Genomic DNA, 19,077 nt, shown 5'->3' with positions numbered 1-19,077 from the left:
ATGCCCAACTCAAATGTCAATTCACTTAGTCATAGCTGCACTCAGAATGGCTGATAATGTAATCATATTCCATAGGAACCAAGTTATGGTGACCCTCTAGGACCAGCTTTTAAGTTATGTGAGCGGACACACACACACACACCTAATTACAATAGCCTCTGTCCCCTATTACGGGGTCAAGGGTAAAAATGATTGTGCCTAGTCAACATTTAGGTTGACTTTCAATAACTTGTCATTTGAACCATATGCTGATCAAAATCAGTCATTGTGAGCCCAAAATGTAATATACCGGTAGTTTATATATTTGATAGATAGGACATTTGATATTACTTTGTGTCGACTACACTTTATTTGAAAATCAGGAGTTCCCCTTGCATTACAGTTCAAAACACTAATTAGACAAGGATGAAATACAAAACCATTTAGATTAGAAGTTAATTTTAGAAAACTTAGACAAAACAATATACAAAACAAATGAATACAAGTTAAAACAAAGTGAGGTTTAATTTGCTGCAGTCTTGGAATAGCGTCGACATACCGAACTTCTGTAGAACTGAAAGATTCGCTCTGAAGCTCTCTGACTCAAAGCTATAGCTTCTTGAAGCTAGGAGAGACGAAACAAACAACATTAATGTTTGAATATTTATGCATGAAATGGATTATCACACAATGAAAATAACAACTGGCTAAATTTACTCAATATGCCATACACTGTAAAATATATCACTTTAAAAAACTATTTTGAATCAGAAACAAATGACAAACATTTAACAGCCCACATGAAGCCAACATATCGGAGGACAACTGGATGTTAATTTGGTTCGAGCAGTAAGAAGTGCTGAGTATATCTTAAGGTTGTTTTCACATACCTCTTGAACTGAGATAGATCCTTTAGTTGAAGACATCATCACTCTTTTGTCAATGCTGTCAATTGCAAAAGTCATCAAAGCTCTGCTGTCCTATAACGTGTAAAAGCTCCTGTTAATGACAGAAACTATAGCCAAGTTTGAGGGCAAATTTATCTTTGGTCCAAAGCAAAACATTGGTCGAGAATATTGTCCAGACGTACAGACTATTGCCATACCTTTTCTTGTTGTAACGTCGGATCAATGATAATCTGCCCATCCATGTTTATGACACAGGTTATACCACAAAACAGGCAGCTCATAGGTAGACCTGCATCCATCAGGGCCATGCAAGCTGCATTCAGGCAGCAAGCCAGAAGCTAAGCTTGAGTCAAGAACCATAGCTGATGAATAGGTAATGGAACACATGAATCTACATTTACGACATACAGGGATAAACCAAGTGAATTATCCTAGAATTAAATAAATGTATACTACTACCACTACTGCTACTACTAAGTGCAGGCGTTCACATTTCTTGACATGTGCATCATTAGGGGCTGGAAAGGATACAGAGCCATCATCATGGATCTCCTGTAGGATGAGGGTGAGGGAGGAGCGAGGGTGAAGGGAGGAGAGAAGAGCTGCTTCGCATGTCTCACGTACACACTGCTCTCTAGCTCGCTCTCGGACACCTGAGAAAGTTGGAGTTACACATGGTTCAAGCTACCCAAAAGCATTATGTGTGCACCACCCAGTGGTGCAAAGTACTACAGCATCATAGAGTCATGTTATCAGTGTAATCAACTTTCTACATTGTTGAAATCAAAGTAATCCTCTGTACCATGTCCTGCAGTGCCAATGGAAGGCAAGAAAATAATGTAGTCTAGACTTACAACAACATTACAGTGTGTGTGTGTGCAGTCAGGCCCTTCTAAGAAGGGGTGCTAAAAATGTAAAACAGAGATAAACACAGACTTTCACCCTACAAAAGGTTTGATTGCTATAACCTGCTAGATTAGCCATAAGCATTATCTGAAAAGGCACAAGGGAGTAATACTCACTAATGACCCTCTCTGAGAGTCTGTCACAAAGTATACGTATTTGCTACATTATTGAGCAGTCTATGTTTGACATATTCAATGTGCAGTAAATGTGCAATGCATGTTTTCAAGAAGAATGTGATGATGAAATTCCCCATTGTCAATTTTCAACATACTGGATACCCATTTAGTGCTAAGGGGATGCCAAATTCAACTAAAATCACCAAAAAAGGGCATGCTTCTACACGCAACAACATTATATAATGCAATACCAGGTATTCCAGATACTCTTTTCTCCCTAATTGAAGTCGGTGTAGCATCAAAATGAGTTTGTAGCTGTTACCGGTATTTCAAGGCAAAAAGAAACAGTGTATTGCTTTCAGCCCCTTTGAGAACCTGCCAAGTAAGAGATGAAGTGACGGCTATGGTTCTACATTCAAAAATGATCATAGCTGTCAGAGACATTCCCAATGTTCTTTCAACAATTAAACTGAAAAATTGATACAGTAACAGCTCAGTTTAGGGGCTCAGCTAATAGAATATGTTTTTCTATTTCAAGACAGTGCAGTTAAAAAAAAACGCTGCTCAGTGTATACATGGATTTCTATGCAACGTCACAAAAACATGCGTGCGCAACTAAGAGGCAGAAAGCATAGAGCAGTACTCTTCATGAAAAGAATATGATTTTTTGTGCTGAAAACTGTACCAATTCATGATGGTTAGAGAATGTTCAATATGTTCAATATCCCTAACGGAATGCATGTCTTCGCCAAAAACGCCAAAAGACGATGTGATGTTAATAATGCAAATGAACGACAAACTCTGAAATAAAGTCTGAAATGAGATGTTATTATCATTGAGACAACAGGGATATACAAAAAAATCCGATTGTAGATTACAGTAGCCGATTATTAGGTAAAGTTTATAACGTTGTGGCCGACCACCAAGCGTCTTCTGCCCCACGGCTGCGCACGCATCTAGTTTTGTTGGTAAACAGGAAACCCGTGAATATGGCACACAGGACTTTGCCTCATCTATGAATCTTATCCTATATAAAAGTACAATAAAGATTTTCAGGCAGAAATTTTCCAGAGGATGGTTCAACGAAACCTTATTGAAGACCAAAACCACCTGTGATAAACAAACTGATACCAACACCAAACAACTTTCTATACACATACACTATGCAAACACAATGCACATCATTTCCATACCAGGTAAGCCTACTTTAGGCTGTATCAGGACTTCCAATGTGGCACGATCATAGATCTCCTTGCTAACCTTAACCTCTGCTGGTCCGTAAACTGCAGCCAACACATTGGTATTCCCTGTGGTGGAGAAAAAGTAAAATGAAAATAAGTATTTCTGAACAGTTCCTTTGTTCCAAATAGAGGAAATAAGTTGTCACAGTGTAATCAACTGTCAAATGATTAGGGTTTCTGTGTTACCTGCTGACTTTAACATTACATATTTATTTGACCTTTCTCAAAAACTTTTCTTCAAGTTCACCAATCAGTGAAATACGTGATGAAGACCTGTGCACCATAGATATATCCTATTCTGTTCCATGGACTGGTGCCTTGTCGTGGCGGAACAGCTTGTGAGTCATGACCCTCAGAGCTAAGCTGGCGGGGGCCTTGCACCCCTGGTAGCTCCAAGCAAGCCAGACAGCTAGGATAAAGGCGAGAGACCAGACGAAACCCTGCTAGCCCGGCAGCAGGGGCTGGTATGCTTGCTGCCACAACAGAACTACACCAACTGACACACACCTGTGTTCCGTTAGTTGGGTACGCATGCTTTCACTTAATTTTGCCCGGGCGCTCTCCATCTCATCTCTCCATATGTGCACCATCACCAATATCAAAGGTTATTCTTCCCCTCTGCCCCTCTACATCAATGGGGGCGGGGATATGTAGCCTAGCTAACTTATCCATAACTCTTTCCTCCCTACAGCTTTTGAATTGTTTTTTTAAACTATTTCTTGAAGCATTTTTTTCTTTTAAATTAAATTTCTCTGCTATATTTACTGTAATGTTTGTCGCCATTCAGGATGTTATGTTTGTTTATGTACCCTGCCCTGTCAAAGTTTAATAAGTAACACCTTTCTCTGATAGGAGACCAGGTTTGTTGATCCTTGTATTGAAGAGGTTTGGTATAACAAACTAACTTAAATCATGTAAAAACCTGGCAAATACCAACAGCCAACTAGTTGACACTTATGAAAGCATAATTTTACATTGACGTTTTAGGTTGTTTCCTGACTGCATGTTGATTATGGCAAAGGCAGATGGAGTCGAGTTGTCATAATGTTACCCCATAACGCAAGGAACATTTCGACCTACGTTCAGTTCATATACCTTGAATGAATGATGCTGAACCGTCAGGTCTTGATAGAAGATTTTGCTCACAGCCGAATTCTCTTGTCGCTGGACTAGCTTCATGCACTTTCAAATCCATTTCATAGAAAATAGTTGCACGACGCTCATTAATTTAACGTGAAACTAGCGAACCACTCACCATGCTGATGTTGGTCAAGTACTTCCGCGCGCAGAGGTTCACGGGAAGAAAACGCACACGTCAAATTAAAAGTCAACTTCTCATTCCTCTTATTTTGTCAATCCTTCGTTCCTTCCTTTCTTATGCAGTATTTTTACTATGTATCCCACTTTTTAACACCATTGAGTCCTGTGTCCCAAACTACACTCTCTTTATCCCTAGCCATTGTTAGGATAATGGATACAGTTAAACAGAAAGTAGGCCTACCACCAGGCACCCTGTAGCCTACCTTGGCAAACATAATATGATGTATGTATAATATATTATTCACATGCTAGATGAAAGGGTTCAAGACATCAGACTACCATGTAGCCTACTGTGTCAAGGACACGCTGTTTCTTAAAAGAGAGAAAATTACGGAAGGCCCATATGAGTGGTTGTTGAATGACAGCATCCCAGAGCTGAAGGGAATTCTACCTGATAAATCCTTGATCCAGCCCAAGACTCTTGCGTGGTGACAGAATCAGCATAGGTGAGACTCAACGAGCTGAGGAGCTCATCTGTTGCAGAAATGCAGTAGGCTAGCCTACCTTTGATCACATGATCATAAACACCTCTGCCTCTATTCGCTTTATTTACAGAGCAGCCATTGTAAACGTTGTAGACACATTGTAAAGTTTATTTCATGTGTCATGTGATGCTGCACTGTAAACAATAAATTGATTGATTAATTGATTTCTTAACATGTTCTTTTCATCCTAAATTCATGCCTAATATAGCCTACGGATGACACGTAGGCTCAATACAGAAGCAATGTAGCTATTATGTAGTGTGTGGACCCCAGGAAAAGTATCTATTCTTTTCCTGCTTTTATATCTGTTGTCAAGTATGCTGGTTTCTTGTTTGTTATGTTGTGTGTGGACCCCAAAGAGTAGCCTAGCTGATGTTTTCTGCATCAGCTAATTGGTATCCAAATAAAATCCTAAATCCTTATGGACATGGAAACAGGCGGTTGCATGAAGATCATTAGTATTTACAAAGAATAAATCATATGTAGGCTAAAGGTTAGATTTATGAGGAATAAGATCAGTAGGCTAGAACTATATTTCTCTCATCACATTGCATTGGCGGAAATAACAGAATTTGTAGGTAGCCTACGTAGCGTGTGGACCCGACAGCCTCCGCATTTCAGCAGAAAGATGGCGGCAGTCAGAGGAGTGAGACTATTCAGAATTGGATGCTATGCCACTCGGCAGAATCCAACGTTGAAAACACCCCGATACCTTCAACTACGGGAGTTCCGCGTAAATGTAAGTTTAATTTTGAATAAGTGTTATACATACTGGAAAGACGTGTTATCATGGCAGGTACACTGAGTGTATTGGTTGCAAGTTGGCTAACACGCACATAATAGCAACAACGTTAACGTTAGCAAGCTAACGTTATTGACATACAGGTTTGTTTTGAACGCTGTTATTCAGCAATTGTAGGCACTGTGAAATCACTGGTAGCTGCTACAGAATACACAAATACAACATGTTCAGGTGATAGTGGTAAATTAAAGTGGCTTAACGCATATAATATAATGGCATGCGTCTGTAGTTTGACCTGTTAACGCTAGCTAAAGTTGGAAGGGCAAAGTATGTTAACGTTAATATCGATGTGAGCACAGTGGACAGACAAAACGTAATGTCAAGTAGCTTGTGAGAAAAGCATACATTATTTGATTCAAACATGTTACATGTTTTTAAATAGCAGTATGTTTTGCACACAATTCATTACGAAACACTTCGCCGGTTCCCTGCAACATGATTGGTCAAAGACGGGGGCGTGCAGGGGCCTCCTGCTCGAGGAGGGAGGATACGTATTGATGCTCATTTTGAGATTGGATGGACAATTCTTGTACTATATATGTATTAACTATATTGTAGCCATCTATTCAAATATAAGCTGGGTGCAGCTGCATTAATATGTGAATAATATTTTCCCCTCTAGCCTGCTCCTGGGACCCTGCATATCTTTGCCTGTCTGACTGAACCGGTCAACTGAACTCCCCAGATATTGTTAATCAAGCGTGTGCTTGGAGCAGGGGGAAATGTGGAATATGCAGAGAATATGTAGTGGCAGCCCCAGGGCCAAGGTTGAGAACATTTGCAATATAATGTTTGCATAATAGTGGGGGGCCTTAAGCACATTTTCGCGCAAATTCATCTAAAAGCGCCAAATTTGGCACAGATGTAGCTCAGGTCATACTGAAATGATTTAGCTAGGGCGCCGGAGTCAGCGACCCTTGGGGCCAAGATGGTGGCCAAATCCAATATGGCCGCTGCGCGAAAAGGGTTCCGGCTATAACTTTTGAACTACATGGGTTACAAATACAAACTTGATATCTTTTTCAGCTTAATTGATCATGGGGAATACATAGGAATGTTAATATTTATGACCCGGGACATCTAGACCCCTTATTCCTCCAATTCTAATATGGCCGCTGTCCAAAAAAGCAGTTTTGGCTGTAGTATGGGGCCTTACACCCCATTGTTTGTGCAAATTAATCTACAAGCACAAAATTTGGCACGGATGCAGCTGTGGGCATAATGAAATGATTTAGCCAGGCCGCCCGAGCCAATGGTCCCTGAGACCAACATGGCAGCCAAATCCAAAATGGTTGTCGCCTGAAAGGGATTCGGCTATAGCTTTGGAGCCAGATGAGATACAAATACAAACTTGATGTCTATTTTACCTTTTTTAATGATGGGAAACCCATAGGAATACTTACATTTATGATTGGGTATATCAGGACCCCCCAAATTCCCTAAATTCAATATGGCTGCTGTCCGAAAAAGGGTTTTGGCTTCAAATTTTGAACCAAATGCGCTACAAATATGGATGTTGTGTCTATTTTTAGTTTATTGACCACAGGAAGTCCTTTGGCATATTTATATGTATGCTTGGGTAAGTCTGGAACCTTTATTCTTTTCAAGACTTTGGTTGAAAATCTTTTTTTACCACAACTTTGAAGGTTATTCTCAATGTGTATTAATTTGTGAAAGTGAAGTGAAATGCTTTCAGTGTACCACAGGTGAATACATTTCAAAATGTAATCATATAAGAAAGAATAAGACACAATTATTATTGCAAGGCAATATTTATAGTATGTCAAATTGTTAAAAGAATAATATAGTCAATTTGTCCAAAACTCTTCAAAAGGTTTGCTTAGCATATCAAAAAAACAGCAATAACATAAAAACAACAACAGTGAATTCTCATGGTCTCTCTCATGAATTTTTGCCTGAAGAAGACCCAGCAGGGTCGAAATGTTGCCTGTTGTGCAAACATATGGGAGTCAAAAGCAGTGTTGCGGACATTATATTTTTTCAATTGAGTAAGTTTTAATTTGTCCTGCACCTGCCAGAAGGTGGGATGTGCACACAATAACTGTTTGCTCTCTCATGAATTCTCATTCTCATGGTCTCTCTCACAATTGTAGTCATAAGAACAAAACACTTATAGAAAAAAGTACACCTGGTTAGGAAGGAAGTTGGTAGGAAAGGAAGTAGTTGGCTAAACACTGTTGTTGGTCATCTTCTGAGACCACAGGTGACCACTACATGGACCCATTACAATTTGCATACCGTCCAGAGGTGGGTGTGGAGGATGCCTTTAACTACCTGCTACCTGATAGAACACACTCTCACATGGACAGGGGCTGGCAGTATTGTGAGGATCATGTTCTTTGATTTTTCAAAGTGCTTTTAACACCATACAGCCTATGCTGCTACGTGACAACCTTTGAAGGATGCAAGTAGACACCTCCACAACTTCATGGATTACTGATTACCTGACTGACAGACCACAGGTTGTGAGAATAAAAGGGTGTGTGTCTGAACAGATAGTCAGTCGCATAGGAGTCTCCTTTTTTCTTCACACTGTACACCTCAGACTTCCAGTACAACTCTGAGTCATGTCACCTGCGGAAGTTCTCAGACAGTTCACAGACTGCAGTTGTGGGGTGTGTCAGTGATGGTGAGGAGACGGAGTACAGGCAACTGGTGGACCACTTTGTGACATGGTGCAGAAACAACCACCTTGTCTTGAATGTGGCTAAGACAAGGGAAATGGTGGTGGACTTTCGTAAGGCCAGGCCTGAGCTAAATACCATTTCAATACTGGGTGAGGAAGTTGTTGAGAACTACAAATATGTGAGGGTTCTTATAGACAATAAACTGGATTGGAGGTACACTGAGGCTGTATACATACCCTGGAATGGAATTGTCTCTGCGAGACACTCTGGCAAAGAGCAATGATGCACGTTACTTTTACCCCAACATTCCGGGGAACCAGCTAAACGGATGAAGACAGCTCTGCAACGTTGGTGGACAGTACACATTGGTCGTATTGTTATCCGATTGCGTCGAAGTCCGAAATCATTCAGAGTAAACATGGTCTAGTTTTATCCAATTGCGTGCAGTGAGATTTTTAAATGCATGCTTGTTGCCGCCCCTCGAGTTGGGCCATTAATCTTTCTAGATTATCAGGGTCTGGATTTTCCAGGCTACTGAGGCTGTATACATAAGTATACTCTTTTGATCCCGTGAGGGAAATTTGACTCTGCATTTAACCCAATCCGTGAATTAGTGAAACACACTCAGCACAAAGTGAACACACAGTGAGGTGAAGCACAGACTAATCCCGATGCAGTGAGCTGCCTGCTACAGCGGCACTCGGGGAGCAGTGAGGAGTTAGGTGCCTCGCTCAAGGGCACTTCAGTTGTTCCTACTGGTCGGTGTTCGAACCTGCAACCCTCCGGTTACAAGTCTGAAGCGCTAACCAGTAGGCCACGGCTGCCCCAAAGAAGGGTCAGAGCAGACTCTATTTTTTGAGAAAGCTTAGGTCATTTAATGTGTGGTCATGGTAAAAAAAAATAGTTTTCATCTGTAGCTTATTCGGTTCAAAAGTTGTAGTCAAAACCTTTTTTTGGACAGTCACCAGATTGCATTTGGGGACTTTGAGGGTCCACATATACCCAATCATAAATATATATATTTTGTGTTTCCCATAGCCAGAAAAGGTGAAATATTTATTAATTTTACATTTGTATCTCATCTGGTTCAAAATATGCAGCCTACAGTAATCCCTTTTCAGGTGGCGGCCATATTGGATTTGGCAGCCATCTTGGTCCCAGGGGCCACTGGCTCCGGCATCCTCGCTAAATAATTTCAGTATGCCCTCAGCTGCATCCATGCCAAATTTTGTGCTTGTAGATAAATTGGCGAAAACAATGGGGTGTAAGGCCATATTGGAATTGGAGGATTAAGGGGTCCAGATATACTGGGTCATACATATAAACATTTATATGTGTTTCCCATGATCAATTAAGCTGAAAAAGACATCAAGTTTGTATTTGCAGCTCATGTGGTTCAAAAGTTATAGTCGGAACCCTTTTCGGGCAGCGGCCATATTGGATTTGGCTGCCATCTTAGCCCCAAGGGTCGCTGGCTGCGGCGCCCTAGCTAAATCATTTCAGTATGACCTGAGCTACATCTGTGCCAAATTCGGTGCTTGTAGATAAATTGGGGCAAACAATGGGGTATAACTACAGTCAAAACTGCTTTTTTGGACAGGGGCCATATTGGAATTGGAGGATTAAGCTGTCCAGATATACTGGGTCATAAATATAAACATTCCTATGTGTTTCCCATGATCAATTAAGTTGTAAAAGACATCAAGTTTGTATTTGTAGCTCATGTGGTTAAAAGCTAGTCGGAACCCTTTTCGTGCAGCAGCCATATCGGATTGGCTGCCATCTTGGCCCCGAGGGTCTCTGGCTCCGGCGCCCTAGCTAAATCATTTCAGTATAACTTGAGCTACATCTGTGCCAAATTTGGCGCTTTTAGAAGAAATTGCGCGAAACAACCTATTTATGTGCTTAAGGCCCCCCACTATAACAACATTAACTATGCAGAGCTATAATTCAGTAACAGTATACTTTGACTGCATTCAAGTCACTATGCTGGCATCCATCAACTCAATCTGTAATTTTAATTTATATTAGATATTTGTTGTTGGCATTTTCTCTTAAATCCGCAAATGTATTTTATGATAGTCACATGAAGGTGGCTGAAACATCCTTCCAAACGTCCTAGTTCTGACCAAGTAGTTTTGGTTCAGTCTTCTTTTGTTTTCTCTACCATACACCATACAAAAGGGCTGTGTCAAAACACATAGTTCCGTCAGTACACTGCTAGTGGGCACAGTGCTTATTGTCCCCATATCTGCACTATATAGAGTACTTAAACTAAGTATTTGAAGTGTGCAAGTAAGCGGTTTGAGACACATGTCTAGCCAATCAACATGTTCCTTGAGTAGCATGGAAGGGAGGGATGTAATTTCATTGGGTGTTGTTGAGCTCAAATGGCAACAACCTTTTGGATTAGAGGTTCAACAACCTTTTAGATGACAAAGGTGCCCTTCTACTGTTATTGTATCTGTTTTTTTAAAGATGAGTTGAATATTGATATGGCAATTATGTGTAAAGTCAATTAAATTAAGCATTTGGCCTAATTAAATAGTGCTTGGTTATTTTGAAGTGGAGCAAAATAAAAGTTTGGAAAATGTGATAGTGCACAGAAGTGCAAAGAATGATCAGGGAATTGTTTGGCCCTTCAGGCAATTAAGTGTGTTGTGTGACCAGACCAATATACTTAACAAACAAACATCTTTCTTTTCACTCCTATTATTCAGAAATTGAAGTAGATGTACGTTTTCTTTCAGTGCACACAAAAGCCACATTTCTCACATTGTTTACAGTTTGTCAACTGTGGCCTATAAAAACAAGAGGTTGATTAAACAGCATGAATAGTGAACAGATTAGTGTTGCATGGTGCACCGATACCTAATTTTATTAGTATTGATACATCTAAGAATGACCTTGTTCTTTTGAAGTAACGTGTGTGTGCAAGGCATGCTTCTAGTGCCTCCTCCCCTAGGTTGTGCGTCTTTTCTCCTTACACACACATATCACAGCTGTCATGTCATAAACAGTGAGACATAGCTGCTAGTTTAATTGCTGTTGTAACACATAATAATAGGCTAATATCAAGTTGCTAACCTACCTAGGCTATGGGATTTAGATAGAAAACATAATAAATTGCATCCACATATCCTTATGCACTATGCACTATGTATGCACAACTGTTATTCACTAGCCTAAAACCCTGAGACTAAAGGCTAATTACTGTCATGTATTTCTTAAAGTAACAGGCAGTCAATTACACATACACACAACCATTGTGCACTCAATTAGCCTTACACACCACATTAAAGATATGCCTAAGTGTAATAGTTTATAGTTTAAAAATCAATATGAAGTATTCAAATTACAATTTTGTTTAGCTACTAATAATTATGCAGATTATAAAATACTATACATTAGTAACAAAAATATATAAACGTTATATGAATTCCAAAATATATGAAATAGAAACATATGACAAGCCATCATTTTCTGTGTGTGTATGTGTGGAGAGAGTCAAGCAGAATCTAGGATGGCCACTGGTGTGAATGATCACACTATATTCTATATTACTGATGACGTTAAGGTGGTGGGACCCCCCCAAACCAAAACTACTATTTACGTTACCAAATTAAACATTTTTTAGGTTACTCACCAACAGTAAGTGACCGTATTAGGTACCATGCAGTCAAAGTCAAGGTCAAATTCCATCTAGGACATGTGTACAACAGCAAAGTAACTAAGGGACACTTTGCATTGAGTTCACCCTTTTCCCTGGTGCTTGCAAGGTCTGGCATGGCTTTAGCTTGTTAGTTTTAGACCAACACACCTTACTGCTTCTTTAATAATGATGGTCAATGTTGCAGGGAGTTCACCGGCAGCAACCCTTTGACTCCTCAGCGGAAAAGCCACAGTTTCCTGGAGCATCTGCTGAATTTGTTGATCAGCTGGAGTTCATCAAGCCCAATGTAATCTCGGGGATTCCTGTGTACAGAGTGATGGACAGACAGGGACAGATCATCAACCCCTCAGAGGATCCACAGGTTGGAAAACATCTAGAGCTCAGTCCTCCTTAGTGTTTTTGTGGTCTAGACATCATGAAATATTCCTCAGATTCAAATATGCAGCAGCATAATGCACATTGGCTTGGTTTTCTTTTTAAGTGAAAGACAATATTTGGGATACAGGGGATACATTAAGGAATAATGTACTATTCCAGTATTTGGGGAGGGGATACATTAAGGAACACTGATTTTCTTGTCATGCTGGTGCTTTATTGACATTTTTTACTTCAAATTTCAGCTGACTAAAGAGCAGGTCTTGAATTTCTATCAGAAGATGACATTACTGAACACCATGGATCGCATCCTGTATGAATCTCAGAGACAAGTGAGTCCCAATGTAGCCAACTGTCACTTTCAGTGGAACATGTACAACTACTAGCTTAGGTGCAGGGTTAACTTAGGTTCATTATTTTTAATCTCATGCAAGGTTTTGCGTATACAAACCAGGTGATGTTCAAGGGTTAGTTTGATTTGTAAAAACCTTTTCCAACAGCATAATAGGCAGGTAGATTGATTTTAGCTTGACTTAACCTGTGTGCACTCTGGCTGCATAATATGCATATGTGCATATGCTGGGGTCCTGGGGGGATGGGTGGCACGCAGGTCCTCCCCTCTGTCAGCTCATCGCCATAACTGCCGGGGCTGGGTGGAACTGTGGCCATTAATGGGTGCCCAGGTTGTGAATCAGTCAGGCAATCAGTTATTCTTATTATTACACTCATCTTTAACAGAATAATTACAACCCCTCTCCTTTGAAATCCTCCCTCTCTGTGTTCCAGCTACTCTCCTCATGGCCCAACAGCAAACCAACCTTACACATATGCACACACACACACACACTCACACACATACATCCTCACACACTCACTACCCCCTACCCGCCCACCCACACCCACACCCCCATCCCAACACCACCTCATTCACACTCTCAGAGCTACCATCTGTACCCCCCATCCCCCCTTCTTGTCATTCCGGTCATCAATTTCATCCCTGATAATCATATCTGTGATCATTCTGGACGCAAATCATCCTTAGCCTTTCTGTTATGTCTTGTGTCTTGTTAAGTTACAGTATGTGTTTGTGTAATGTACATCTGTCTGTCTGATGTAGTATTCTTGTGCATGTCGTTGTAGTGTTGCATTTTCTGTAATGGTGTTTGCAATATAAAAAAAATATAAAAAAAAAGAAAAGAATAGGTTGAAGGCTATGCTCTCTATTGTCAGTACAAATGTATTGCACATCATTCTCATGTGACATTTATGCATTTGTGTGATCAACTGACTGATTGAAAATGGTAAAATAATAAAATGACATATTCACTGAACAATTATGACTATTCTTGCTGAGACGTGCTTATGAAATCAGCAAACTAAAGTAGACCTAAATAACGTTTCTTAAAATGGAATTATTTGCCCTTGCCTCAGATTTGAAAATAACTCCGACCTATTGAAAGTTGTCAACTTCCTTCTCAATGTGCCTGCTCTACTGTATGTGGAACATGTACTTTTTCATGGTCTTGGTCAGGTCATGTTCTATCCGTGCACTGAGAAATGTTAATGGCTGCTTTTTGTTGTAGGGTCGTATCTCATTCTACATGACTAACTATGGTGAGGAGGGAACACATATTGGAAGTGCTGCAGCATTGGATCCCAATGATCTTGTCTTTGGCCAGTATCGTGAAGCTGGTAAGAAGTTAATTTGGATAGTGTCCCCTATACCAAACAAAAAATTAAGCTATTTTGAAATGTCTTCTGTATGCAAGTTGTACACAACATATTATTAAAAAGAATAGTTCTGCATTCTCAGAAGAGTTGGCTTTTTAATCAAACGATTTTGATTGATTTGAAACTGGGTTTGCGTTTGTATTGGCTATGTAATAGTGAAATGAATGTTAGGTGAAGTCGCATATACGATTCTGATTTCTGTTTTATTTCAGGTGTCCTCATGTACCGTGGCTTCCCATTGGACCTGTTCATGGCACAATGCTATGCAAATGTTGATGACCTTGGGAAAGGCAGGCAGATGCCAGTCCACTATGGTAGCAAAGACCTGAACTTTGTCACAATCTCTTCTCCACTGGCAACTCAGATTCCACAAGGTAAGCATCCCACTCTGTCAAACTCTATGCAGCATTACAGTAAACAACCTGCCTTTACTGGCAACATTACGAAAGGCTATGACAACAACATTTGTATAGAAAGTCTATAAAGTGTAAAAATGTTGTACAAATGTAACAGAGCTATCAGTTGCCAAAGTAAAATTGTATATGTGTTGTGTAAGTGTGTATGAGGAGACAAGCAGCGTTGTTTGATTCACATGCTTCTCTATTCTAGCTGCTGGGGCCGCCTATGCCTTGAAGAGGGAGAACGATAACCGCGCAGTCATTTGCTACTTCGGAGAGGGGGCAGCAAGTGAGGGTGATGCCCATGCTGGGTTCAACTTCTCGGCCACACTGGAGTGTCCGCTAATTTTCTTCTGTCGTAACAACGGATATGCCATCTCTACACCTACCAATGAGCAGTACAGGGGTGATGGCATTGGTGAGTTCCTCAACCAACAGATGTGTATATATATGAATTATTTTGTTCTTAACTGTATGTATATATATATATATATATATACATACATACAGTTAAGAACAAAATAATTCATACCCCTAGCAAATATTGATTCAATTTTGTCTTTATCGATATGTTTGTTCTGACTGAAAATGACAAAAATCCAAAATTATTCATACCCTTTTTAAATAATCAATGGAAACATCTGATCGATTCCCACTGACACTAGTAAATGACGCTAGGCGTTGTGGACTTCAGCAGCCAATGAGAATTGGACTTCAGCCCCTGAATTTTCTGATTGGTTGATGAATTGTGGAACAAACGTAACGTTGTCGACAGTTTTGAGCGAGCACACAGACGAAGTTGAGCGAGCGCGACAGAGATCTCCTGAGCTAGCGGAGGAACAGTTTATGTGAGCACGTTAGGGTTGGGTATCGTTTGGGTTTTATCCGATACCGGTGCTAAATCGATACTTTTAAAACGGTGCCGGTGCCGAAACGGTGCCTGAACCGGTACTTTGTTATTAAAATGTTTTAAATTAAAATGGTCTAAAGCAAGAATTGCTTTTTTTTATTGATAAGACAAATTTGAACATGAAATTGAACTGTTATATTCAATTTACTATCAATATCTCATTGCTCCTACGAATAATACATTTAAATGTTAAAACAGCTTGCCATGCATGCACACACAATGGTAAGCTCTGCTTTCAAGTTTACCCAGTGTAGGCGTTTTGCCATAAGGTATGTTAAAACCGCTTGCCATAAAACTGCCAGGTCATGGACAACGGCATTTGCAAGCTAATCGAACAGGGACTTGCAGTTAATTCAGTGTGTTCCCAAATACTTCAAGAAATGTCATGTGTTAATCCATAACACGCAATAGTTTTGAACATGTTAGGCTATATGTCGGTGTTGAAGTGTTTAGATTCCCAGCGCTAGCCAGGCATTTTAACAGCAACTATGGCTATGCGCTAACACCAGTCAGCTGAGTTTAATTAGCGATAACGTACGGAGATGGTTTCGTAGCCTCTTTGACAGCTCAGTGACATCAGGTATGTAACCTACATATTTATGTTTTTGCCAGCGAACTTTTAACATGATCTTCATATTCATTGTGATGCTATATGGGCCTCATGCACATGAAAGATTAGGCTAATATCATGCCATTATGTTGTTTAGAACACACCGTGAAATAAAGTTTCAGATAAATGCCAGTTAGCGCATTAGCAAAGATATTGTGTAACATATAGGCTACTGTTGATGTTGTTTCATAGCCTTTTGCTTGTGTGTAGTTAGGTCCACTGCTAGATTTTGACAGGAGCTCACGATGTCGCTTTAAAGTAAGCTACTTGGGCTCACGCAAGCTGTCAAACACTGTCCACTGGCCTATGTGGTGCACCCCTCTGGTTTATACATCCAGTGTTTATGTTAGCTATCGATAACTGTCTGGATGTGTTGCTATCAGAGCAAGACATTAGAGATGGCGCATGACATTCAGTGATGCCTCGTATAAAAACATTTATTAAAAAAATTAATTTAAAAAATGGCACCGAAATGAGGCACCAAAATCCACGTTGTTATTCGATGCAGTTACTACCGTTTGCGTCGGCACCGGTGCCATATTAGAACCGTGTTTCGGTGCCCAACCCTAGAGCACATACAGTGAAACTGAAAGAAAGGGGGCTGATGTTGCACATACATATTGATATTAGCAAACAGGCAAAGACATTTGTGGAGCACAACATAGATTCCTGTTTGCTCAACTACAAGTGTTTTTGTGCTCGAGTTTCATTTTTCCTCAAAATATTTTTCTGCGCTCAAATTGTGCCATTGCTCGCTCATAAAAGTGGAACAAATGTAACTCCATACTAAAAAGGTGCGGTCTACAATCATTGTGGAGACATGGAGCGGCTTGGTACGTATTATAAGAACCATTTTGAGAGCTTTGATTGCAAATAGAGTGATTATTTTAAAAGGGTATGAATAATTGTGGACACGCCATTTTTCATAGAAAATTTAAAAAAAGATAAAAACGCTTATTTTTTTGATTCCATGTTTCTACCACATTGTCTTACAACCTACTGGCATGTGGCAGTGTCATTTTCAGTCAGAACAAACATATTGGTCAAGAGAAAATCAACATTAAATCAATATTTGCCAGGGGTATGAATAATTTTGTTCTTAACTATATTTGTAAGGCAGTGATTTGGCTTTTTGTTGTGAAGCATTAAAGTAGAGTTGAACTTGCCACTCTTTTTCTCCTACACCTCCTAGCTGCTCGTGGCCCTGGCTACGGGATGATGTCCATCCGTGTAGACGGCAATGATGTCTTTGCAGTTTACAATGCAACAAAGGAGGCTCGTCGCAGGGCCGTTGCTGAGAACCAGCCCTTCCTTATAGAGGCTATGACATATAGGTACGGGATGTTCTGTCCCCCCCCCCCCCCCCCCCCCCTGTGTTCTTTGACATTATTTTGAACTACTTTACCACCAAAACATGTTGCTTTTTGGCAGGGTCGTGGTATAAGGATTCAATAAACACTTTGCCTGACAAATACATGGCAGATAGATTAGAAGATAGTCACTCTGCTTAAGCATCTCCTCCTCTTCTCTCCTTTCAGGATTGGTCACCATAGCACCAGTGATGACAGCTCGGCATACCGATCAGTGGATGAAGTAAACTACTGGGACAAGCAAGACCACCCCATCTCACGCCTGCGTCACTACATGAACGCACGCAACTGGTGGGGTGAGGAAGAAGAGCGAACCTGGAGGAAACAGTCTCGCAAGCTGGTGATGGAAGCTTTTGAGAAGGCTGAGAGGCGGCTGAAGCCCAAAGTTGACCTGCTCTTCTCAGACGTGTATCAGGAAATGACTCCCAACTTGGAGAAGCAGAAGGATGCTATGTGGAGGCATATTCAGCAGTACAAAGAGCATTACCCAATTGACCTTTATGACAAATAAAATAGCTGGACTAAATTTGGAATATTAGGACTGGTGTGTTGGTTGAAATATTGTAGTGATTATATATGTGTGTGGGTGTGGGTTATAGCATCATGAGAAATGCTGGACCAGATGGTTGAGAATGGGATGGTGTTCACGTTCTCCACCAGGGGCCTCAACAATATTGTATTTTAGTGCCTTGAAATGCATTGCAGCTTTTCAAATCTGGAATGACTTTTCATCACAGAAACTTGGTTGTCGCTTCATGTTTGTGTTGTCCTTGTGTACCTATCTCTTTGTTTTACATTCTACACAGCCAGTAGCCACAAGTGGAGAGGATATATTGGCATAGTGAAGCATTTAATTGTTACATAAATGCTGTGGTCCTCATATAATTCATATTGGTTATTTATTCTACTTTTGGTTGTTTATGAGGTGTTTCGGAAACACAACTCCCAAGGTCTCATTTGAAAAAAAATTGCGTTGTCACATCTATCCTGGTTTTTCCCCATTCTTCAACCAGTCTGATGTTGTTAAAGTGGCTTTTTTTTTTATTGGTTATTTCATTTCCTGTTCAACGTTCTATAGACACATTATTTAGTCTTTAGTCTTCTGAGCTAGGAAAAAAAACATTCTTACTGAAAAATTTAGTTGGATTGTTTTTTTCCCCAAATTGACATTTTTGCAATTCCAATCACATATCAGTATTGTCTTTGTGAAATGATCGAAAATCAACTCTAACATTGTAACTTTAACAAAGTAACAGGCCATTGGCAAGACATATTTGTAATCTTGGTGCAATTTTGGTTTGAGGTCAAAACAGTATTTAAAACCACTACATATAGGGATGGGGATTAACAGTAGCTGTGACTTTTCTGAATAAATGACATTCTAATGTACTTTTGTTTGTGACACTGTTGTCTGTTGTTGAGACACTGATGAAAACATTAATATTTACTTTACTTAAAGTGGAAATACAACGGCGAGATAAATACATATGTATAACATCAATTCATTATTTAAATATACCACAAGAAAATTTGTATGCTTTACATTGCATTTGTTACTAGGGCGCAGCCATTTTTGTTTCGTTGCGGGGTGATGTCACGAGAATA

At 40.0% G+C, this 19,077-nt stretch overlaps 2 protein-coding genes across 2 annotated transcripts; one reads left to right on the top strand and one right to left on the bottom strand.

Moving 5' to 3' along the window:
• Window positions 1–485: 485 nt before the first annotated feature.
• exosc5 (exosome component 5) lies at window positions 486–4,435 on the bottom strand. Its single transcript, XM_076281891.1, has 6 exons — window positions 4,246–4,435; window positions 3,103–3,216; window positions 1,419–1,540; window positions 1,085–1,225; window positions 870–959; window positions 486–604 (listed from the first exon to the last, which is right to left on the bottom strand). Exons 1-6 carry the CDS (start codon window positions 4,343–4,345, stop codon window positions 503–505), a joined length of 669 nt encoding a protein of 222 aa, XP_076138006.1. The 5' UTR covers window positions 4,346–4,435; the 3' UTR covers window positions 486–502.
• Window positions 4,436–5,539: 1,104 nt separating this feature from the next.
• Window positions 5,540–18,861, top strand: LOC143121506 (2-oxoisovalerate dehydrogenase subunit alpha, mitochondrial-like). Its single transcript, XM_076281890.1, has 8 exons — window positions 5,540–5,694; window positions 12,263–12,439; window positions 12,699–12,785; window positions 14,037–14,145; window positions 14,397–14,558; window positions 14,794–15,000; window positions 17,295–17,436; window positions 17,641–18,861. The coding sequence occupies exons 1-8, from the start codon at window positions 5,584–5,586 to the stop codon at window positions 17,981–17,983; spliced, it is 1,338 nt and encodes a 445-aa protein (XP_076138005.1). The 5' UTR covers window positions 5,540–5,583; the 3' UTR covers window positions 17,984–18,861.
• Window positions 18,862–19,077: the final 216 nt, after the last annotated feature.

Source organism: Alosa pseudoharengus, unplaced genomic scaffold, assembly GCF_046254945.1.
Source record: "Alosa pseudoharengus isolate Yale_2024_CS ecotype anadromous, Long Island Sound unplaced genomic scaffold, YU_APseudo_1.1 YU_APseudo_1.1_scf_13, whole genome shotgun sequence".
Taxonomy (NCBI): domain Eukaryota; kingdom Metazoa; phylum Chordata; class Actinopteri; order Clupeiformes; family Clupeidae; genus Alosa; species Alosa pseudoharengus.
The sequence above is the reverse complement of the archived record's forward strand: the minus strand, read 5'-3'. Positions and strand labels throughout refer to the sequence as shown.